General features: G+C 35.6%; 2 protein-coding genes across 3 annotated transcripts; both read right to left on the bottom strand.

The window, feature by feature from the left end:
* Window positions 1–520: 520 nt before the first annotated feature.
* Window positions 521–1,663, bottom strand: LOC117329168. 2 transcript variants are annotated; one of them, XM_033886925.1, is made up of 2 exons: window positions 1,410–1,663; window positions 521–917 (listed from the first exon to the last, which is right to left on the bottom strand). In XM_033886925.1, the coding sequence occupies exons 1-2, from the start codon at window positions 1,564–1,566 to the stop codon at window positions 733–735; spliced, it is 342 nt and encodes a 113-aa protein (XP_033742816.1). In that variant the 5' UTR covers window positions 1,567–1,663; the 3' UTR covers window positions 521–732. The 2 variants fall into 2 exon arrangements, with proteins under 2 accessions (XP_033742816.1, XP_033742815.1); XM_033886924.1 differs by having other exon boundaries at window positions 521–923; window positions 1,410–1,638.
* A 2,675-nt stretch (window positions 1,664–4,338) lies between these two features.
* On the bottom strand, window positions 4,339–21,683 carry LOC117329167 (allene oxide synthase-lipoxygenase protein-like). Its single transcript, XM_033886923.1, is given in 18 exon segments — window positions 4,339–7,896; window positions 8,396–8,559; window positions 8,785–8,958; window positions 9,953–10,044; window positions 10,211–10,316; window positions 10,641–10,701; window positions 10,957–11,049; window positions 11,423–11,540; window positions 12,073–12,169; window positions 12,718–12,813; window positions 13,041–13,173; window positions 13,411–13,514; window positions 13,723–13,731; window positions 13,733–13,852; window positions 14,705–14,749; window positions 18,718–19,173; window positions 21,302–21,340; window positions 21,598–21,683. Coding segments are annotated over 18 exon segments (2,028 nt in total). The 5' UTR covers window positions 21,604–21,683; the 3' UTR covers window positions 4,339–7,781.
* Window positions 21,684–25,876: the final 4,193 nt, after the last annotated feature.

Here is a 25,876-nt window from a genome sequence, read left to right as displayed (position 1 = left end):
ACTCTCAGATATGATATGGAATCAAACACTCTTCATAGATGGAAGGGTCTTAAGGTGCTTTACCAAAAATGTGAATTTCATGACCCAGGGATCTCAAGTTTACCCCTGGGGAGGGGGTAAACTTTACTATAGTTTAGATAGGGAAATCAATCTAATTTGGTTAACATTATCGGCATGGTTTGACAGATTAATAGTATGCACATGTTTGTCCTGACTGACCCCTACCCAGATAGCATGACTACGTTGGGCCAACGTTGGCCCACAGATGTTGACTACGTAGGGCCAATGTTGGCAAACTACGTTGGCCCAATGTAATTTTGCTCATCGGCCCATCGTTGGCCCATCGTTGGACCAACATTGTATGTCAGATAGCCAATGTTGGCCCATCGTTGGACCAACATTGTATGTCAGATAGCCAACGTTGGCCCATCGTTGGTTTCAAGTGTGTATTTCCAACTATTGGTTTCACCTTCATAGGCCCAACATTGGCCCAACGTAACAAATAGTAGATAAAGTGATGCTTATGTGTAATGCTGGCAACATAAAAATTAATCAGTTGTCATATTGGCAAGTGCTTTACAATTTATTTGTATATGATGACAATACAGTGAGTAAATGTACATTATTCTCTTATACAATCAACAGTTTTGATTACAGTACGTTATATATCATTATAAAGAGTCAAAACTGATAAATGATTATCAGATGTTAATTTTAGTTATCTGTCCCAGATCAGTCCTGTTCGGAATTGTCACTAAGCACAGCATTGATAGTTGCAGTAGCTGCCTGTTGTGCCCTTTTTTGTTCCTCTCTCCTTTTCCTGCCACCATCGCGATCACAAGCAAATCTGAACCAATCTTTTGCAATTGCTGCAATTTCCGAATCTGTTGCTGTCGCACACAGGCGGTTCTTCCTTACTGTAGCTGTTTTGAATAAAAAAAACAATATATCAAATCTACACAGAATGTAAAAATCAGGCGGCACAGATGGCCTGAATCGCTAACCTGGACATTTCTGCAGTTATGGCATTATGGCATTAAAGTAATTTACATTATTATATATAGATTATATATATATATGAAATTTGTCAAGTAGTAATAACGACAGTACAGACAAGTATTTTCGAGGCAATCTGCCCCTTTATCAAGAAACAAGGGAATTACAAACGATCTGACATTGAACATGGAACAGCTACACAAATTTTGTAGATAAATATACTTAGTATATATGTGTGTGTGTGTAAGAAATGAAAAATAAATTCTGAAAACTTTATGACCCCGATATCTAGCAAGCAAAAGTGTACGTACGGTAGTGTACGTACGGCAGGTGGTCTTGTGGAATTAATTAATATACTAAAATTACTTCAGGAATTGAAACATATAATTAAGCAAATCATATAGCCTACTTACATTGTCTTTTGATCAAAGAAATGCTCTCTTTCTTCTTCGTGATTAATCCAAATATCTTCTGTGTAAGTCGAAATAGCACGTGTACTGTATACAACCAGTTAAACAGCTCGGACAAGGTCCCTGATAAGAATGTAACATCTGCAGGCAGCTTGACCATCCCTAGTATCAGATGTCACGGTTACCAAGGGAACTGGTCCGACCCTTGCTGTGAGAAGCACTGACCCAGTTGTGGGCAGTAAACATGCATAGAAAATGGCATCCTTAAACCGGCCACTAAAATATTTACCAAAACATTTATGTCCTTGTTCCTGTTTTACTACAGTATAAAAGACTTTAATTTATCATTAGTTATTCTCACGCAAACAATACATTTTATTATATAGTGATTTTGAAAAAAAAATCACTATTAAAAAATCTTATGAAGTGTATTTTTACAAATGACTGATAATATATATATCAACTTTGATTACAGATAATCACTTTTGTTTGAATTTGTTGTAAACCTGCTTGGGCTTACAACATCGGGTCAACGTAGGACCAACGTTGGACCAACCTAGGTAATTCAGCACTGAAATGTACTAACAGGGGGCCAATGTTGGGCCAACGTAGTGTTCCCAACTTATCTTCACTTGCTATCGAGTAAAACAAGTTGTTGTTGGGCCAATGTCGGGCCAACGTTGTATGACCAACGCCAACCATTGGCCAACCGTACAACCATATGCCAACGTTGGCCCAACGTAGTCATGCTATCTGGGTAGGGGCTGATTGGCGGGGCCAAATATGGCCATTTAAATTAACTGAAATATTTCAAAACTCAGGTGACCGTTAAGGCCCGTGGGCCTCTTGTTTATATTAGATGTCAATCTTGTTTGCAAAAGGATAGAATTGCATTATAAACTGCAGTAGTTATCTCGATAACAATGAATTTATTTTGGGGTATTGTGACATCACAATGATTTCGACGTCATATACAATTATGGCAATATAATATCGGTGTTTCTTAAATTAGAAACATCATATTAATATAATTAAATATTGACCTCCACATGACCATGTTTATCCGAATCTGTGATTTCTATGGTATGGACATGAAACTGATATATTGGATAAAAATTGCTTTGACAACGTTCTAAAACTAGAACAATACATTTTGTCTAAGTAGAAACTCATCAGCCAATCTCCATTTACCTGCAATGGTAAGACCACATTGTAGTTTGTTAACATCTTCCTGTCATCTGATTGTTTTTTTTAAACAATGCTACATCGACAATGAGTACTAAATTTTCATATATTCGGAAATATTTATACACGTATAAAGATAATAAAAGGAAAAGGGTAGGTTCCTTTGGCTCTCCGTTGGTCATTTTCTGGGATGTTATGGGATGATATTTTCTATAAATTACCAGTTGGTATTTCTGACCTCATTTTGTAGATTAAATTGTATGATCCTAAGAATACGTGAATATCTGGGTGGTTTATCCTGCGTTTTGGACTTTACTATATTGTTCCTAGTTGATCTTTTCCCTCAAAATATTGCATAACTGTCATGACTGATTTGGTGTTTGAAGGAATTTTACTAAGGCACAGAGATAGTTGTTACAGGATTGTTACTGCCAATTTATGATAGGGGCCTGTATAGCCAGAGTTTCCTCTGGTCCTGACACCATGTCTGGTGTTCCTGACACCATGTCTGGTGTAGGGCCCCTACACTTCACTAGACATGATGTCAGGGCCAGAGGTACATTTGTACATGTAGGTAGGTAAATAAAAGTAGGTAGGTATGGAAGGAAGGAAGGAAGGAAGGTGGGTAGGTAGGTAGGTAGGTAGGTAGGTACGTAGGTACGTAGGTGTAAGTTAGTGGTAGGAAGGTAGTGGTAGGTAGGTATGTAGGACACGAATTTTCATCTCATTTTACAACTTGTTTTATCTCGGTAACTTTTTGTTCTAAACGGATAAATTTGTCTTAAATTGTCTTTTTCAATAGTTATATACTTGTATGATTTCTGCTACCTTGGTGTGACATGCATGTCTTCTGTAAAAATAAATGTACTAGGAAGCCTAGGCCTGTTGAGCACATTTTCACGAAACCTAATAGGAATTCTTTTTACTAGATACACTCATTATATGTAATTAATGTATGTCTTGTTTTAGTGCTCCTGTAGAACTGGGATGTAGGAGAATACAAAGATAAAAGTATTATATCATCAGTTAAAATCGAGAGAAATAGTTCGAATCCGAGTATTATCCCACCGAAGTTTTGTATACAGAGCCTGCTGAAGCAAAAACATGTTCTATGGCTTACACATCAAAGCCATAATTCCGTGACAACTTCCATACCGAAGTGTTAAAGAGGCGAGAGGAGTTCAAAGCATTTATACATTTACTTCCTGCGCGTATATCAATTTAACTCTTTAAGCTTACAAATGAATATGTGAGTGGATATTGTAAATCACTTATACGTTATGTATATCGCAAGGGATTTATTTTCGCAGAAATATGTTAGGAAAGTTTGTCGCAAATTCAAGTCATTCGCGATTACTGCAAGCTACCGGTTACCGATATATGGTGTATTACAGAGCCCACGACTCTAATACATGTACATTGCAGATGATTGTTCACGAATATAAAGTAATTTCTAGATTAACGTTCGTTCACGAAATCATGACTTATTCGAGAATATCTCTGAAAAAACATCTTTGCGAAATAAAGAATTCGTGAAATCTAAGTGATTTTCAGCAGTCATTGAATGGAGTCTTACAGCATGACAAATGACATGTTATAAAATACATGAAAAGAAAGAAGAAACATTATACATATAATGCACGGAATTAGTACGGCTATATTAGAAGTAACAGTATTAGTTTTACACTGTTATTAATTAGTACAGATCATAACTGAATTCAATACAATGAAAACATCAACTATGACATTATTCCAATCGTTTATTAGCATAAATATAATATATATGTGTAAACAGTATATGTATAGTTGTTAAGAAAATAACGATTTGTTTTGTATCAATGACGAAAATAACTTTAAAATACAAATTGAGCGCTTCAACCCTATACCTTTAAATAAATCGATAGGGTTTATCATGAGCACTATCACATTAGTTTACAGCCTGAAAATTCACGTAATTCCAATGTAAACAATGATTTATTTAACCTGCAAGTTTGGTGAGAGGAAAATATGACAATGAAAATATTCTACTAACATAGTATCTCTATCAAATTAGCTGTTTCACAGCAGTTATCCAAAATGATACCAAGATATATCATGCTTTTCCGGGGCGTTCAATGTTGTTGATTAGTAGTTATTCTCAAAATCAACTTTATCTTAAATAGCAATGTTATTGTCTTTTAATGGAAGTTACGTGATAACAAGAAGGAAACACCAGCCAGCCATAGTACAAGTATGACTGGCTTGTAGGCGTATGGAATATCTGTCTCTGGGTGTATACGTTGCTCTTAAACGTATATAAGTCAAACAGTTTTTACCCAATTTAAGATGACTTGTCTAGATAATCCATACTTACTAAAAAGAACACCCATTAGGAATCAATACTGAAACTATTGTACACATAAAACACGTACAATGTATGTGTGCCAATACATGTACTAGCGTCAAACATTTCATCTGATGCAAGTAAGGATGTGTACCATATATTGCTTGAAAAATAAGGAAGTATGAGTCATTTGCACCCATCCAGATTTTAACATTATTTTCGACCTGTTCCGAGTTTAATTTGGTTGCCCTCTATGACCAACATATTGAACCTTTAGGTTCACTGACATTTCGTATGTGATAGATATTGTATCTAACTTCCGAGTTGTTTTGGAAGCTACTAATACCTTGTTTCATTTCAAAATATTTCATTTTCAAGTAATACATGTACAATCTGTATGCACAATTACAAATATAAATAAATGGATTAGACGACAGGCTAAGCCTATAATATGGCCCTTTCCAAGAACACACCTTGTTTATCTTGTGCGGACAAACCAAGTGTTTGTTAAACAATTAAACAACATAATTATGACAACACTTTGCTTGTACATAGCATACTTGCGCTGATAATGGTGATTTTCTAAATAAACACGTTTCCCTGTAATTATATAGGCAAGAAAATGGTGTAAATATATTTTCGTTAGTTACAAAGGAACACAATATAAGAATATGAATAAAAACAATAGAAAAGGATTGGATGACTATCATGATAAAACATGAAATTACATTAAGATTCAATATGAAATTAAAATATCGCTGTGACCTTACAAATGTCCACAACAGTACGAGATACACACATATATCTGTTTATCAATCCAGCTCAGGGATATGACATACAACTGTATAGATACACAAAATTATCACAGATAAAGTATGTGTCAGTAAACACTATACATACTTATAAATGTTGCGATTTGCTATAAAAGTGATAGTTGGATCACCTAAGTTCCAGTCCATTTGTTATCGTACCCTGTGAGATTTTGAGGTGGTTTTGAAGCCTAGCGTCGACATGATAAAAGGACGGATCGAGGTGGTTTTGAAGCTTAGCTTCGACACGAAAATAGGAGGGATCGAGGTGGTTTTGAAGCTTAACGTCGACATGATAAAAGGACGGATCGAGGTGGTTTTGAAGCTTAGCGTTGACATGAAAAGTCCTAGCGTCGACACGAGGAGGACGAATCGAGGTGGTTTTGAAGCTTAGCGTCGACACGAGAATAGGAAGGATCGATGTGGTTTTGAAGCTTAGCGTCGACACGAGATGAGGATGGATCGAGGTGGTTTTGAGGCTTAGCGTCGACACGGGAAGAGGAATGATCGAGGTGTTTTTTTTAAGCTTAGCGTCGACATAAGAGGATGGATAAGGTGGTTTTGAAACCTAGCGTCGACACGAGAACAGGATGGATCGAGGTGGTTTTGATGTTTAGCTTCGGCACGAGAAGATGATGGATCGAGGTGGTTTTGAAGCTTAGCTTCGACACGAGTAGAGGACGGATCGAGTTGGTTTTGAAGCTTAGCCTCTACATGGAAGAGGACGGATTGACGTGGTTGTGAAGCTTAACGTTGACATGAAAAGAAAAGAGGTCGAGGTGATTTTGAAGCTTAGCGTCGACACGAGAAGAGAACAGGTCGAGATCGTTTTTACGCCTAGCGTCGACACGAGAAGAGGACGGATCGAAATGGTTTTGAAGCTTAGCTTCGAAATAGGAGGATGGTTCGAGTTGGTTTTGAAGCTTAGCGCCTACACGAGAAGAGGACGGATAGAGGTGGTTTTAAAGCTAAGCATTGACATGAAAAGATGACAGATCGAGGTGGCTTTAAAGCTTAGCGTCCACACGAGAAGAGGAAGGATCGAGGAGATTCATATCTGGAGCTTTTAAACCGGGTTGAGTGACACCATTAAAAGGAAAGACGTCATGGACTGTCGGGTTAATGGAATGCTTTTTGCATATCAAATAACCTTACAAACGTAAACATTCATGTGGAATCAGTTTTAATGCTTGTCCATGTATATATCTGTTAGTAAAATGATTTCATTAACTATTCATTTCTTTCTTAATGATACATTTATAAATACATGTATGTATTTCTAAGGTAGTCACCGTGATTGGTTACAATAAAGAATCACAATATGAACATTGTAACATCTTAATCGCCACCGCGTAATATCATCAGTCATTATATGCAAAATTATCAGTTTACTGTTATACCATTACATTGTATATAAGGGAGGTGGAAAATAAACTGTACTAACTAAAGCATCCATTTAACGATAGTCCCGTATTTCCTATTTGCATTCTGAAGTATATCAATTGCTTAACGTACTAAATATACCACACACGATCAGATAACACAGGCATACACTAGAATGAAAGGTCAATTAGAATACAAATAAAGATAATGTGACTTTATACATATAGCCACGTCGATATTTATCAAAACAACAAATACAATATTACTAATGAAAACTACCACTGAATGTCCCCTCCACTTTTCTGGTCTTCTCTTCCTTTCTATATTTTTGTAAAGTCTCTTTTTTTTCTATTGGCGTCTCTCCTGACACCGGATCTCATGCAATACTGGCTGAGAAGAGGACGTTCCAACCCAAGAAAATAACATTTCAATTTTTGTCGTGTCTAAATGTTTCCAAGTGTATTCTGGTACGTAAAATAAAGCGCAACTAAATATATACTGTTTATACTGGTATGTCAACTGAATGACAGTTTGAGTTTAAGTTTATTCAAGAGGGAGAGGACTTGTTCAGCTATAAATCGTAATGTATCACAACATTCTTGTATACTGTATATAATGTCTCTAGCATATCTAATCATTGTACATATGACAATGTTGTGTTACGTTGAAGTTTATTTATATGCTGATAGCGTTTGGGACAATCTCTGGATCTAGCCATTTGTAGGAAAATTCACGTGTTTTCTCCAACGTTTTCACTCTTCTACTCTGTTCGGCGAGCTCTTTCTGAAATCTATAAAGTAAAAAGGCATTAGACATTTGTCTTCATGATTTCGTGCTTTAATCTCTGTTTTATCTCTGTCAGTTCATATGTTGCTATATTATTTATAGTCCATGTACAATGCATGTAATCTTACGCACTTTACACTGAAACCGATAAAGTAACCCAGATCTAAAAGTCCGGGCAGCCATGTTAATAATGGTTCCTACGACATCATCATTCTTAAAAAAGACTTTTAAAATATACTTTGATCTATTGATATTCGTAAAAAATCTGCATGTGTACATATAAATTGATCTTAATCCATCAGTCATTGTTAGAAATCTTGTTACGCGGTTCTATATTTACAGTATCTACAAAGTTAAAAACAAAATGCGTTCAAACACAAAGACAGTGCAGAACCCACGAAGATGAGTTGTCGTTTCACTGCACAGTAACACATACATGGATGTACCAGGTACAAATCAATACGATATCGAACACACAATATTTCTTAACGGAATGAACGTACCGTTTCAATACATTTTCAGCTTTTGGATCATAGATGTATTTCATTTCGAAATCTCCTAACTTGTTGGTACCAAAAGCGCTGAGAAGTTTAGTGATGATTATGATTTCGAAGGTCAAAGCCTTGTCGGGAAGAGCTTCCAAGATACAGGATTCCGTCAATACTGCCTGAAATGTTCATACACAAGGTACTGTACAATCGAGTAACATGTTACTCAGTAAGCTACTACAATGTATGAATTCATTTCATGTCATGTTGCATCAAGAATGATTTCTATCCACAAACTGTGTATAATACTGATAAGCATTGAATGAAATAGGACAGTTTAAACATTTCAAGAATACATAACATGTCTTACTAATTCATATGTAAAGTGTGTTTTTATGGTATACCTTGTTTGTGGGCGGTGTCCCCTTTATAACTACGGGGTAGTTTGGGGGGAAGCCGTACTCATCATATTGGGCAAAGTTAGCAGCTGCATGTGTAACACTGCCCGTAAAGATGATGAAATTCAATATACACACAAGATCAGACGAGTTGGTTATACTCCCTCCTCCTGGGACACCCTGTGAACACAAATTCATATAGACATATCAACGTTGAATGGTGTTTATCGGATACATTATCATATTCATTGAGTACTTTATTTTCTGTAAATATTACTGGAAAATATACAAATGGTAAAACTGGAATATACAAATATAAATCAATTCTGATAATAAAAGTGTTAGACGGTTCATATAGAAATTGGGCGTTGATGACGGAGATTTAAAATTTATAAATATCAATTATAAAAATAATATATTATATAGGTACACGTGTTTCCATGAATATATGCACTACATAATTACACACGACGTCGTATTAGTTTAAATAACTACCAACATGCATTACAGCATTGTAGAATTGCCATATTATCTTAATTAGCTTATAAAATGTTTTCAAATCAACAATATGTTTCAAAAAAATCCCAAAAACCCACACACATCAAATGTGAATGCATGTAGGGATGTCTTATCGGCAGTAAGGTTCATGTGAAGATGGGTGTGTAGGAACACAAAAGAAGACATCAAAATGATAAGGATGAAAGGGAATGATCCAGTTTGTAGTGAGAAGACGTTTATAGATAGTAAAGAATCAAAATGTATCAGACTAATTGTATTCGGTTTTAAAACCATAAAACCAAATACATATCCTCAAAAAACGTTCCTTCAATCCTTGTGTGATATTGAAGTACACTACAAGATTGTCGATTTTATCTAATGGACAATTTCGTCTGTGAAATTATTATATAAATACATATAATGTAGTTATCAATTGCAACAGAATAAAGAAACGTGTCTTTGTTTGTAAATCTTGAATTTTTATTAAAAAGTTCGTGCAATACGTATTAAGTGAAATTGACGAATCAAGTATTTTGAAATGAGATAAAAGACACATCGAGATACCCAAACATAAGGAATTATTACAAAATTACACATCGATGTTCGCGAGACAGTGCATACGTTATGTGTAGGGCAACACAGAAGTTACATGCTAACTACATGTACATGTACGTACCAAAAGGCCGCACCCACCCTCAGTCCTTGGTTTGACAAACTCTTGAGCCCAAGCCTGGATCTCGAGGTCGTTGGTGTATGATTCGGCGCTGTCTGTATACACAAAACATGTTTATTACGGGCCTTAAATGTTTTACTTACAACAATACTTTATCACTTTAAATAAAAAAAAAAAATAATAAAAAATCTCAATCAAAATGTTGATACTTCATTTAGATTACGTTTTGCCTAAACAGGAAACAACTTTTATTTGTTTTACCGTAGTAAAGTCCCACGTATTCAGTGACGTAGTTGTTGACGATGTTATACAGTGATAAAGCGTCATCCCTGTAGTGATATCCGCTTAGTATTGTCTGGTCCAGCACCTAAGGGATTAAGGATTAAGGTGAACAGTAGATTATATAAGTAATGTCAGTTCTAGATAGACTCAGCTATAAAGATAAAAGGAGGCAGGAATGTACCAATTTACAAATGAAAGTATTATTTTCATTATCTTGTTCGAGTAAATCTATCTACTTTTCATTTCAGTTTTCAAGACCAAGTTAATAGATTTACTATATCTATAGAAAACATTGCTTCATACAAACATCTAAATGTATATACATATTATTATGAAAACTTGATTTTTCGTGTTTCTTATAGCAAAAATATCCAGCAAGAAATTATATGTTAGTTAAATGTGATTGTACCCCTCTGCTCTCCAGTTCCTTTGGCAGTGTCCCGTCTACATCCATCCGCCACGTATTCAGTCTAAAAATACAAAAAAGCGTCATCACATCGTAATCAATTGTTTTTCCAACACAAAGTAGAACATCTCTTTAACATTAATACTTGCAGATCTTTATCATGGAAGATTTCTTGAAGTATATTTGCTATATATAAAATAATCAGTAGGAATTTTACATATTATGCCTATGCGGGATAGCGAGGAGAAGATTATTCAGTCCGAAATGGGAATAACTTCGTAGGGAATTCATGTAAATGTTTGATAAATTAAGCACTTACTTCCTTCTGATTAGTTCAAACATGCCATCAATCCCGATCGCCATCACATTTTGAACCCAGCCGTCCGAACTTATCAGTGTTGTGAGTGCTAATCTGTTGCGGACAATATAAACCTCAGCATTTGGATTATTGAATGAATGAGTACTCAGACAGAACATTTATATTAGTATTCCAATACCTTTAACAGGTTTGCTGGTTTTCTCAAGATATGCTCATAATGCATAGGAATAGTCTCCCTTCATGCTTAAAGAAAATGATCTTCTCACGAAAGGACTATTGTAACAACCTAAGTGGACATGTCCGCTTATAAATATACTTCTGTTTTGTTGAAACATATACTAAGTAAATGTATAATTTTTCATAAGAACTTATTTCCGCTGAACAATGAAATCCTGTGCATTTGTGACAGATGGTATACCAAAAAAGAATGATTAATCATGTACTGTAAAGGAATATAACTAGTTACCCATTGATGGCTATGAGATACAGGAAGTGTGGCGCCAATAATTTGAAAATTGGATGGGTATGCGACAGGTTTCTGTGGGTGGCGATAGCACATCCTTCCATCAACAGGTGGGTGAATCCTATTATAACAAATAACACAGGTCATATTATTGATAATGAAAAGAGTAAAGGTATTTGTATTGTTTTAAATACTATCCAATTATAATGGAAGATGGTTGACACCGTTAGAAAATTACGGATCAGCCTTCTTGTAAATAATGTCCTTTTATTACGGAATATATGTCACGTACATAGACATAGCAAACAGAAATATTTCACATGGCAAATATTGTATTTTATTTTTAAGAGCAAATGATGTAAAATGTATTTGCAATATGATGATAATTTGAAAATATAACATAATGAATTATTGTTATTATTATTATGATTACATATGCATTTTTCGGAAATCATAATAAAAAAATGATTCAAATATCTTTTATCATTTGTGGTTTGTATACATATATATTTGCGTGTTCGCTTTCTAAATCAATTTTGCGTGTGTGCAAGAAGTCCTTCTTTTATCATTTACCCAAGTGTGTAACTGACTCGTGATACATTTTAAATTAAAAGGGGCGTGTTTTAAAGGAGATGATCCTTTTCGTTATTTACCCAAGTGTGTAATTGACTCGTGATAGGAAGCATCAGCAAGGTTAAACCACATTTTAGCGGCCAGCCAGGTATACTTAGGATCTGATGGAAGGAACACCTATCGACATAAAAGGGAAAAATGTAACATAAAAAATACGAACTGCAAACAGAACAATATCAAACAATTGGTGGGTTAATAGTAATATATACGCCAAGCAAACATATGTGCAAATTTGTGGTGGTAATATCAATAAAATGGAAGGAACCGGGGGAAGGGGGTTCCTCGCTATCTAACCCGAGTTTCCTCTGGCCCCGACACCTGTAGGGGTCCCTACACCAGACATGGTGTCAGGGCCAGAGGAAACTCGGGCTACTAACTATCTAGACGGTATAGGGTGGGTGTGTAGATTGGGGTGTAGTGTGGAGATGTGCCTTTATCTTAGACGGTTAAACATAACTCAATTAAATGAATAAAATATAATATCATTACTTAACATTCATCTGAAATGTAGTGCTATTTTTTCTCAGATGTCACCAATAAAGGCCCCGTTGATAATATACAAAGATCAATTAAATAAACCTGTTCTGTACATTTTCGTAAAATGAAATCTGCATTACTACATATTTTCGCGTAGCAGATCATATCAAATTATCAGTAACACTCACCGGATTGTCGTCAGCCGGTTGCTGCTTCAGTTGTATCGCTATGGGAACCAGTCTGTTCTTTTTGTTGTGGTAGAATAATGCGACCGGGGCACAAACCTGAATTGTTACAAAAGCAAAACCCGAGATTAAATATTTTGACTTTTGAAGTGATGCCTAGTGTATAATGAAGACAAAAGGATCTCGAACAAACTGAAATTCTCAGAAACCTATGAAGCAATGAGCTACAATAATGAAATAAATGTTTATAGTTTTAACAACAAAAAGCAGCTACATGTATTCATTAATAAAACAATCTGAAGTCTGATGAAATCTTGAACATATACCATTAATCCACTTTTCACGGGTATTCCTTCCACGATGACAAGATCGACATAAAACAGCTTCTTTTCCATTAAAGCATCTTGTAGCTTTAAGCCCTCTAGGAAAGGTTTTAACATTTCCTCAGTCACAGCAAGCCTTGAGAAGAAGTAAGTAATTTACATATTATATAAATAGTGCATGTGTTCTGGAAACATGTATAGATGTTTCAGGTACTGTTTTGTTAAATTGATAACGCATACATTTGATATTTTCAGAGAAATTAGCAATTTGAATTGTTATACAAAACAGAGAGAATGTTAACATAGCAATAATAAAATATTGTCTATCATTCAATTTTAATTATCCAAATAAATTTTAGCGTGACCACTGTACTTTTTCGGGATCTCTGTACAGAGTGTAATCAGGGAGTTGTTGATACGTCCGATACGCTGAAATCCAAAATGTTCGTCTGTATCCCACGTATTATCGGCAAGGGGCTGTGATAAAAACATAAACCTTTATATATATAAAACGATAGTACAGTAGTGTATATTGTGTCGAAAGTAATGAATAATCACATCTGATTTATTTTTGACTTTAACAATGCATCTACATATTGCTAAGATAATTCAAGAATAACAATGATTAATCAAAAGGAAGAACATATCGTATCGTTGTACTAATACAGAGACAATCGATACTCACCGTAGGTTTAGAGAAACACTTCGGACTTATAAATGTTTCCAAGGTCATCGAGGCTGTCCCATTCACCACTCACTAGCCTTACTAGTTTGCCTTTTATTGTTATCTCTGCGGCAAGTTTTACTAAATCGAACTGAAATTGAAATCAAAGTCACGTTTAAATATCGTGAAATTAAGATAACGCTTACTTTAAACCCGATCGGGTGGTATTTTATTAAACTTTATTATCAAGTTTTCGACGCAATTGACATGAAATCATGTTTAAACATACTTAAATGATTATGAATATAAAATCATTACAAAAACAGACATACATGTATTGTTCTTTGACTGGCAACTGAGATAACACTGGTGACAGGTACATCAATGTTATTATCATAATGACTATCTATCTATAAAATGGCTTTGCTTATAAGATTTACTGTTCAACACCGCTCATCAATGTATTGTATTCTGGTTTAGGGAAGATGTATACATGAACTACCTTCCGAACTTCCACCAGAGCAAATGGAATAAAGAATACATACAAATTTACACTGCCATTCGTATCTTGACATTTATTTACAATACCATGCGTTTTATTCCATTTGACCGTTTGCATTAAACTAGCGTACTCTGCTTTTGTAGACTGAATTATATTTATCATTATATTTGTATGGCGGGTGTCATCAATGCAGTAGAAGCCGCTTACTATTCCGGAACACCTGGTCTTATCTCCTTGTTCTTGCAAACCTATATTCTGTCTTCATAGTTGTCCTTTATTGATTTTGTGTTAGAAGTTTCGTTATGATATCGCCAATGTATGCTGGTTTTGTATTAGGTGATCTATTATTCGAGATGTCATGTATCGATGGACTGTAAAACAATACAAGAATTCATATCCCGACCTCTGGGGACACATCCCGTCATACAGAGCGTTATCTTTATGAAAATGGTGCAGAATTGCTATCATAATGCAAGCACATCCCTTTAAATAGCACCTTACCTGGTAGTCCGATGAAAACCGTTCGTCGTCCGGTATTTCTTTCACCTTGAAATAATGGTCCAATTACAGTTAATATAAGAAGAGTAACTACACATAATCATATTTATCCCACAACACAAAATACTAACTCAGTTTTCACTGAACATGATGATATATCTCACACAACACAACATACTCAGTTCTCAATGAACATAATGATATATCTCACACAACACACCTTACTAACCAGCTCTCACTGAACATAATGATATATCTCGCACAACACAACATACTAACTCAGTTCTCACTGAACATGATGATATATCTCACACAACACAACATACTCAGTTCTCACTGAACATGATGATATATCCCGCACAACACAAAATACTCAGTTCTCACTGAACATGATGATATATCTCGCACAACACAAAATACTCAGTTCTCAATGAACATGATGATATATCTCACACAACACAACATACTAACTCAATTCTCACTGAACATGATGATATATCTCACACAACACAACATACTAACTCAGTACTCACTGAACATGATGATATATCTCACACAACACAACATACTCAGTTCTCACTGAATATGATGATATATCTCGCACAACACAAAAAAATCAGAGCTCACTGATGATATATCTCACAACACAACATACTAACTCAGTTCTCACTAAACATGATGATATATCTCACACAACACAACATACTAACTCAGAGCTCACTGAACATGATGATATATCTCGCAAAACACAAAATACTCAGTTCTCAATGAACATAATGATATATCTCACACAACACAACATACTAACTCAGTACTCACTGAACATGATGATATATCTCACACAACACAACATACTAACTCAGTACTCACTGAACATGATGATATATCTCACACAACACAACATACTCAGTTCTCACTGAATATGATGATATATCTCGCACAACACAAAAAAATCAGAGCTCACTGATGATATATCTCACAACACAACATACTAACTCAGTTCTCACTAAACATGATGATATATCTCACACAACACAACATACTAACTCAGAGCTCACTGAACATGATGATATATCTCGCAAAACACAAAATACTCAGTTCTCAATGAACATAATGATATATCTCACACAACACAACATACTAACTCAGTACTCACTGAACATGATGATATATCTCACACAACACAACATACTAACTCAATTCTCACTGAACATGATGATATATCTCACACAACACAACATACTAACTCAGTACTCACTGAACATGATGATATATCTCACACAACACAACATACTCAGTTCTCACTGAATATGATGATATATCTCGCACAACACAAAAAAATCAGAGCTCACTGATGATATATCTCACAACACAACATACTAACTCAGTTCTCACTAAACATGATGATATATCTCACACAACACAACATACTAACTCAGAGCTCACTGAACATGATGATATATCTCGCAAAACACAAAATACTCAGTTCTCAATGAACATAATGATATATCTCACACAACACAACATACTAACTCAGTACTCACTGAACATGATGATATATCTCACACAACACAACATACTAACTCAGTTCTCACTGAACATGATGATATATCTCACACAACACAACATACTAACTCAGTTCTCACTGAACCTGATGATATATCTCACACAACACAAAATATTCAGTTCTCACAGAACATGATGATATATCTTAAACAACACAAAATACTCAGTTCTCACTGAACATAATGATATATCTCACTCAACATCATTTAAGTATATTGCTCACTACACAATTTTATAAATCACTCAACGTCTAAGGTAAAGCATATTTCGTTCTTACCCTCTTTTACCATTTAAACTTTAAAGATAACCGTCATGTTTTAAAAGTTAGATGTTATGGTGCGCATATAAAATCAATCTTTCACCAGGTTTATGAGATATTTTATGTATTTTTGTATTTTAAGTAATGTCAAATTACCATCAAAATCTAACCATGTGCAGAGCCTGATGTCATGATAATACGACATATTGGGTATGTGAATAGGAGCCGGTTTTGGGGCTCATATCTTGTAGCGTTTTGAGATGTATGTCTCTCAATCCACACAATTACATCTCCTAGCACTACGTGATAATTTATCTCTCGTTAACATAAATTTACGTCTCATTATATACAATGGCTCCCACAAATAGATAAACCTCGTGACTATACAAAGGCATCCCTCAATACTACATATCTGTTGACACAATTACACGTGTCTTCTACATTTACTACTTAATGTAGCTTCAGAAAAATAGCGGAGATTGGAATTTAATTTTCTATATAACAAATGTCATATCAGTTATGCTTCGCCTATTTCACAAACACAATTATCTCAAGCCACGCACAGCTATCTACATCAACAACCGTTACCATAGGCTACATAGACACAGCATTAATAATGAAAACGACGATGTTTGTACACAGTAAACATATTCAGTAAACATAACGTTTTTAGACATCTTAATGACGTACTTAATATAATTTAATCGGATAAAGATGCATGAGGAATTTGTATTTCAAGGGGCATCTAAACAGCAAATCCAATAAAAACTGAAAATTCACAAGCCTATAAATTCCCACTATGATGCAATTTGACAGAGGTAACTTGATCAATTTTAAGTATGTTATTGCCAACCATGGACCTTGCTGGTGACATGTAATTTGTTAAACTGCCTGCAAACTTAAACAAAACATGCGAAAAATGCATGTTTCAGGGGGAACACAATTAGCTCATTTGTATCACATATATTGCACAAAATAGCCATGTCGTTTTGCTCAAAAGCACACAATAGGAGCATTGGCTTGACCAAATTGGACTGTATTTGACCTTATTGTAAATGATGTATTTCATATATCAAAAACACTCTTATGAGACGATATCAAGAACTCTAGACATGACAATAAGAAATAAATGTTCAACTGCTGAGCTTGGGGTAAAAACTGCAAATAAGTCTTACAAATATCCTTCTTACCATGATCAGATGTATCTAAAATATGATGAGGAGCATTGTTATCGATTGAAATACCTCGCTTTATGCCATATTTGTGTAATAATATTCACAGCCGCTATTTGCATTTCAAGGTAAAAAACAAAATAAGTGTTGATACGTACATAGTGCCATATCCGGTCACACAAATATTCTTATTGTGTGCCATAGACACTCTTGAGCATAACAGCATGGCTATTTTTCAGGTGTGATTGATTTTTTTAGAGTTATTATTCCATGCTACATCTTGCCACAAAGTAACTGTATAGAAAACACTGTTATCATCTACAGCAAATTAATAGTGATTTTAAGACACTACATATTCATGCAAACATTTTAGTATATGACATGAATATTTTTGTTTCAAATTTGTAGTTATTCATTGGGTTTTGAAATTCAAAATAATTTTCCTACATAGATGACTCTGAAGTTACTTTGCCTTACGTCCTCTGTAAATAATTCAAGTACATCATACCAGGACGGGTGGAATTATGGCAAAGTTTTCTATTTAAAATCTTTGACTACCAACATCATGTAATAGCTTGCACGAGGGTATTTTCGCAGTTGGATGAATGCCAATAAAATACATTAACATTATATAAACCACCTAATGACATTTGGTACTCATAATAAAAGGACACTGTGCTCAGGCGTATACATTGTAGGACTCAATTGAAAATAAAGCATGTATGACGGTGAAGCTTAATCAAGCTTGATATTGGTAATTTCCCTGCAGATACTTAGAGAAACATAAATAGTAATTCACAGCGATGGTCTACACAACAATTCATGTACAGCGTACCATCTTTGTATTTTTTCAAGAGAGTCTCCAGGCAAATCTATATTTTGCTCATATTTTCACCAAGATTTATCGACTTTGCGTCAGAATAGCAGTTTCGTTATGTCCGTATTTCCCGTTGTTTTTAAATTACTTTTGAATGGATTGAATCTTTTCGAGCGGTATAACAATAGTAGAAGCATCTTACCTGTATTGGAAGCCCCGGATTAGGGATATTTGTCTGATAAGTTGTCTTTTTATCGTTAAGTTCCATAAGTCGCTGTTCCTTGTAAGGGTCATCCTGCGGAAGTGACGTATCAAGATGGCGAATTTTGTAATGATAGCCTTCCTTTATCCAGCGTAAAAACGGGAAAACGAAGATTTTGTTTGAGTTCTTGCAGTGCACTACCACAGTTTCAAGAAACCACTCATCTCTAAGCCCAGCGTCATCTCGCCATACTTCTATCATATCAATTACACTCATGAAAGGGGCCTGAACTTTGAAGTGATCCTTTTTTCCTCTTTCGAAGTCATCTCTGAGGAACTTGTCTAAATGAAGATGTCCTGTTGACTGGCCTCCATCGTTATGTAGAACAACAGTTACATTGGCATTAGTACCCGCTCCCTTCTTATCTCCAGTTGTCACACTGATGATATACTCAACCTTTAACAAAACATTCATTTGTAATGACTTGTTATCATCATTATATTTATTGTTCCGAATTCTATAATTCCACTGAATTAAAGTACCTCTATTTTCCGCTATGCTTCAGAAAGCCAATGGTATACTAGTATGACGTATTTTTTTCATGATGACATCACTTTGCATTAACTGTAGCTAAAAAGGCAGATAAGTTAGACCGACAAACTGGAAACTCTCAATTACAGGGTGATCCCGTTTTTTCCTAAGGATTGGATTAATAGAGTATAACATGAGTTTGTTCCGTGGACAGGGATATCTCAACCCGCGTGTACGAGTTTGGATGACCAGTAAAACATCATCATTTTGTGTAGCGTAACCAAGTCGCAAACTGATAATATCATAATTTCGTCGCATTGTTCAGAGGGCATTGATGATGAAACGATGAAAAGATTTCGTAATACACTGCAATTAGTTGGGCATGTGTGAAAAACAATGAAACACGGGCCTGTATCATGGACAGGGATATTTCAATCCGAGTGTTGGCCAGCTAAATTCTCACACTAGGGATTGAGATGTCCTTCTTCGCCGAACAGGCCTATATAATAAATACTCATCCTAGGGTTGAGACGGTGGAATTACCTTTTGCATGACGTCAACAAAAGAATGAAGCCACGTGGAGACTTAATTGACGTAAGCAACATCATGTATTCATGTTACGTCAATTACATACAGAGGTAGAATCGGGGACAATGTAATCATTCACTTCCTGAGTGCGAGAGAAGGCGATGTTGGTTTGTTTTTGTTTAACGTCCTATTAACAGCCAGGGTCATTCAAGGACGTGCCAGGTTTTGGAGGTGGAGGAAAGCCGGAGTACCCGGAGAAAAACCACCGGCCTACGGTCAGTACCTGGCAACTGCCCCACGTAGGTTTCGAACTCACAACCCAGAGGTGGAGGGCTAGTGATAAAGTGTCGGGACACCTTAACCACTCGGCCACTGCGGCCCCGAGAGAAGGCGATCTCGACCCTTTAAGTACTATAATAAAACTACCAAACCCTCGACAAGCCGCATCCTAAGAATCATACTCACAATTATAATTGTGCAATATTGTATCACATGTAACACATGGTCGTGAATATTTTGGGGTCATTCCTTGTAGGTTTCATCGAAATAGAATGGATAGAAATTTAGATATTTGTTCTATAATATATCACGGCCACCGATCATTTAAGATAATTCTTGGCAAGTTTCAACTAAATCCAACTAGTCGCAATTAAAGTAGTTTTTAAAATGTCATTTTGAAAGTTCCAGCCAGAAAAATCACAACATTTCGTGGGCTTCTTTTCCCTAACATCATCACCAATATTTAGATCAATGACACGAATGAACTGAAAATGAATTTTGAAATATCTTTTTAAGGATGGTGGGGATCTTGGATTTCGGATCGTTCCCAAATATAACAACACTTGCTCAAAACCATCTCATGATCCAAGGCAAGTTTGAGCTGAAGTTCAATGCTTGAAGTTGAGATGAAATGTAACATAGATGTAGTTCAGCAAAACCATGATTACGTAATCAAGTTACAAATGGCCGCCGTAGCTGCCGTGTCAAAGTTATGACCGAAAAATAACAACACTTTGTTGACTTCCTTTCCTTAAATCCCCACCAATTACTAGCCCCATGGTACCAGTGAAACTGGAGAAGTTGAAAATGTGCTTTTTCAAAACGGCAGCAAGGGCGGCCATCTTTGATTTCGGACCAACCCCAAAAATAGAATCGCTTGATCATGACCATTTCAGGATCTTTCAAGGAAAAGTTGAGCTGAATTTTACAGTATAAACTTGAGAAGAAAACCTTGATTGCGCATTCACGTCATAAAATGGCCGCCGTAGCTGCCATGTAAAAGTTTTGACGAAGCCGAAAAAACCCACTTTGTTGGCTTTCATTCCTTACCATTCCCGCCAATTATTAGCTCTATGTCATCAGAGAAACTGGAAACGTTTTTCAACCTATTAGCCATGACTACATGACAACACACGATGAAAATAAAAGTTATCCTAGCCATAACCATAGGCGTCTGCTTCTGGTTAGTATAGAGAGAAAAATATTAATCCCTACTCCTACTGTCACGATGTCCTTGTATACATACCTGCGAGACGTCTGTCACTAGTTCGTTACTCTGGCAAGACTGCAACATAAAATGTTGAAAATTAGTAACACTATCTAACGAAATTATTATCAGGGGAGGGGGTTACGTACTTTTCTGATTACATAGACCACAGACATTTTAACAAACGTTGAAAACAGCAAACCAACGAATCGGTCGCTCCAAATTATAAGTGATACTTAAAGAAATATATTTCAGTAAATGACAAGAAAGTTGGGATATGGATGAAATGTCAATGCATGATGATTTTTAGCAAATATATCAAAGACAACACTTACTCCCATTGTGGTGAGCGTCCCAACAATCAAACGAGTAGGTATGTTCGATGTTAGTCCTACATACATGTAAATCCAGGTGAATTACAGTATCACCCACAGCTGTTTGTTTATGTTTACACGAATCCATTGGAAACGTCGCAAACATCATAAGCATATGCTACAGTCCACAGCCTACAACAATACGGTACTTGATAAAAAAAACCTGTATACCATGCACCACACTGTGTGTATCTGGTAATTCCCATTCCACTTAACATGAACCGAATCATGCAAAGTACCAATAAAAGGAGAGTCACTGTATGGTGTACGTGAATTGCTTTGCAAAAAGATTAAAAAAAACAACTAATCAATAAATTGCTTGCATTGATCGGGTTGTTGTTATTTGCCACCATGTACAAAAATATGCGATGATACTACAATCAATATCCTATGTTGAAGACACACTTCGATGAACATGCATTTATTGAATTGCTATTAACTTTGTGGTATCCCTTGCTTAGACCTCAAATGAAAGCATGTACGCCGCTATCATCGTCCATTAAGAAATGTGCATTAGCCACGTTGTACAGATCAAAAATTATGTGTATACTTAACGTTCAACTGTAGCTATTTTTTATAATAATAATTATTTTACAGTTATCATTTTTAGCTTTCATTCAACACAAAACACCACAACATATATCTTAAATTGCTGAATAATAATAACTAAAAGGATAATATTATGCCCTGTAAACCCGGACACTGATCCGATATCTGCGGTGATCTAAGTGACAAGTTCAGACATAAAACCGAACGATCAATACCCAACCTACATCTAGCCATACTTTTGTAATTAGTGCATGGACAAGTTGAGTTAAAAGCTTGTGCATATTTTAAACATACAATTGGATTTGACAAGACGGTATAAAAGCTTTTATATCATTTAAAAATCCAATAACTCGACCTCTCAAAGCAAATTATATATATGTCCAGGGAGCGGGTGGCGGAACAATACACTTAAGCATTGAACTGTAGTATACAGTCGATATGAATACAATTTGGGTGACAGATAAATAGAATAGAATAATCTACATGAAATATTTATCTGTCATCCAAATTGTATTCATATCGACTGTATACTACAGTTCAATGCTTAAGTGTATTGTTCCGCCACCTATTAGTTAACCCTATGTAAAATGAATAGATCTGGCACTTCGTTGAAAAATGTATGATAGCATTCCTTTGATTTGAAGAGTTTTAACAAGCCACGTCAATTAGTAGTATCTTGAACTCAAAGTACTACTGTTTTTAATATTTCAAATACTTTACTTCCAACAGTTTATATTTTTATCACCTTGATAGCATATTCCGGATCCAATGTCTAATATTGATTAACAGTTTAACATCAGACTTAAATTTCCATTTGGTAAACCAACTTTGTTTTGTTATACCTGCCTCATAAATCCTGGTCATAAATGGAGTTCTTTTAACAGTTATATAAGATACAACCCCCCCCCCCCCCCCCCCCCCCCCCCCTCATAAATCCTGGTCATAAATGGAGTTCTTTTAACAGTTATATAAGATACAACCCCCCCCCCCCCCCCCAGGTTCCAGGTAAATATTTACCCGTATATCAAGCATGATTACAGGGGTGTGGAGAAAAGACAGACTTACACTGACCCCAATAATGACCCCTTCCTCCAAGTTTACCTCATAAGGTGTGAAGATCTGGACAGGTGTACACACGGTCATCTAGCTAACTAGATAAAGACCCCCTTAATGTTGTTAGATGGAAACTGGTCATCACACCTTACCTTTACCTAGCCCGAGTTTCCTCTGGCCCTGACACCATGTCTGGTATGGTGTCAGGGCTAGCGGAAACTCAGGCTGACCTATACCAAGGTCATATAGAATATAGGTACAGACTTGTGACGGTCGATATCCGACACTTTTGAAATAATATGATTGTCCATTCCTATTACAGTATTATTTAAACAGTTATAAGTCATTATTATAAAAAAAAATATTTGAAAAAAACAATTTCAAACTGGTATTTACTTTATGTCTTTGATATTATAATGGAAGCATGTATAGAGTATTAGAGGTCAATATGTAAATCAACATAGATTAATATAATTTTCATGTTTGAGTTAAGTAAATACTTATCAAACATTCCATACACCAACTGTAGCTGGCCTTATGTCATTTTTTTTTTAAAGTTTGAACATTTAACTTTATGATTTTATAATTGGCTTGAACCATTGTACATTCATGAACTGTATCTGTTACATATAATGAATGAGTGACAGTCAATATCATGATAGATATTGACTGAATGGGAATAGAAAACGATGTAGTTCCAACAGGTCAGTTTTACAGGTAAATGGTACATAGGTTGCCGTGTTCAACTGCCCTTAGGCAAATTTTACCTCAGGCTCTATAATCTTATTTCCTGCATGAGAACAATGTGTACTAATTACGGGTATAAGGCTATAGGTTGGTTTGGGAAAAGGTGAATTTACATTCATTATATATACCATTTGGAATTACACTGATTTTTTTTTTTTTTTTACTTTAATCTCTTTCTTTAAAATTATTTTTTTTTAAAGCAATGTCTTTATATTTTTGAATATAACAAGATAAGAACTGCATCATTTCTTAATTTGATTTGCATTAATTTTTTCTGAACTTATATCATTCAACATTGTACCTCTACATACCGGACACCTGCATAAACCAGCCAATACGTTTGGTCTCAATGACTTATGGTTTAGACAGATTACAATGTAATAAATATAAGAAACAGCTTATTTTTACTTTCTAATTTCAGTATAGAATGACTTCATTTCAATAGAGTTGGTCTTCTTAAACCTGTTAACCAATTTGTTAATGGTTTTACTACTTATCTTGACATTTCCACCTTAATTACACTGGTATTTCGTTTATACATGTAATTTTGGTCTGATTAAGGCCTCTCAAATGGAGAGCTACAATCCTTTCCTTCAAGTCAGGAGATAATCTTACTGTTCTGTTAATTGGCCTGAGGTTATAACTCTGTGACCCTGCTTTGCACAGCTTAATCATTTGAAGCCATACAGTGACAAAATTGACACAGGTATTTCTATGAACCCAGGACAGTACCTGTAGCTGGCTCCTAAAACTCACCTGGCACAGTTATCAGGGGTGTCTTCCAGTCTAGCCAACATTTGAGATTTTAGGTGAGAAATGGGTAGATGAAAATGTTGGCCAGAGTGGAATAGGTGTATTTTATTAAAACAACATAGGTGCTAACTATCAAAGCACCCGGCCGTGTAAAGTATACAACTGATAGAACAGTCAATGAATAGAATGTACCATCTCCGAAAATGATGGAGGATTCACTGATATGCTCTAAATTTGTATCTGTAGCAAAAATAAATAATCTTTGTCCATTGAACATTACCTGGTCGGTTAGGTTATAAGAAATCCCCCCCCCCCCCCCCCCCCCCACCCCCACCCATATGTTTCTTTCCATTCACTCTCGAAGGGCGATTTCCTGTTGCGAAGCTGGTAATTTTGGAATGGACTTTATCCTGTGATTATAAAGACCTGACTCAAAAACAGGAATTTTCTCAATCAGAGTCTTGACATCCCCGTCAAACTCCCTACTCCTCAACATTCCAAGCTCCTCATCATACAGTGATGGTACTGGTGTAATTTCATCTTAACATCTTTTCTTAAGGTTTATCAAAAAAATCAGCAGCAGCAAGGCCAATAGTATCGGGCTTATGGATATGATTCTGTCCATAATTCACAACTGGAATATTACAAACAGTTGTTAATGATGCAGTACAGTTAATATCTCTTCTCACACATCTCCAGTACACTCTATTGGTCCTTCTTGTCTTAATATAATATTTAATTTGTAGCCAACATTTAGGAGATAATTCTCCAGAACATTCACTTGCATCTGTACATTGGCCATAGTAAAGTGTGAAGTGATAGATTTGAAATTTACCAAATACAGGTAAGTGACGACTTTTTACCTGGAACTCACCTGGTGGTCACTCAGGTATGACGAAGCCTGGCAAAGGTGTGAAAATAAAATGTTGGCCAGAGTGGAATGGTGTTCAATCAGAATGTTGGCTAGACTGGAATGAACCTTATCAGGGGTGTCAGGCCAGAGTCAGTCATGCATGACCAATAATAATAGCAATTAAACAGATACTGTCATTCATTATGGGTAGTCCAGAACTACATACTTGTGTGTACGTTATGTCAGAACATTAATTTAACTAGGTAATGCTCGTAAATATGTACA

Source organism: Pecten maximus, chromosome 6 (genome assembly GCF_902652985.1).
Source record: "Pecten maximus chromosome 6, xPecMax1.1, whole genome shotgun sequence".
Lineage (NCBI taxonomy): Eukaryota > Metazoa > Mollusca > Bivalvia > Pectinida > Pectinidae > Pecten > Pecten maximus.
Note: the sequence above shows the minus strand (reverse complement) of the source record. Positions and strands in the feature narration are given on the sequence as shown.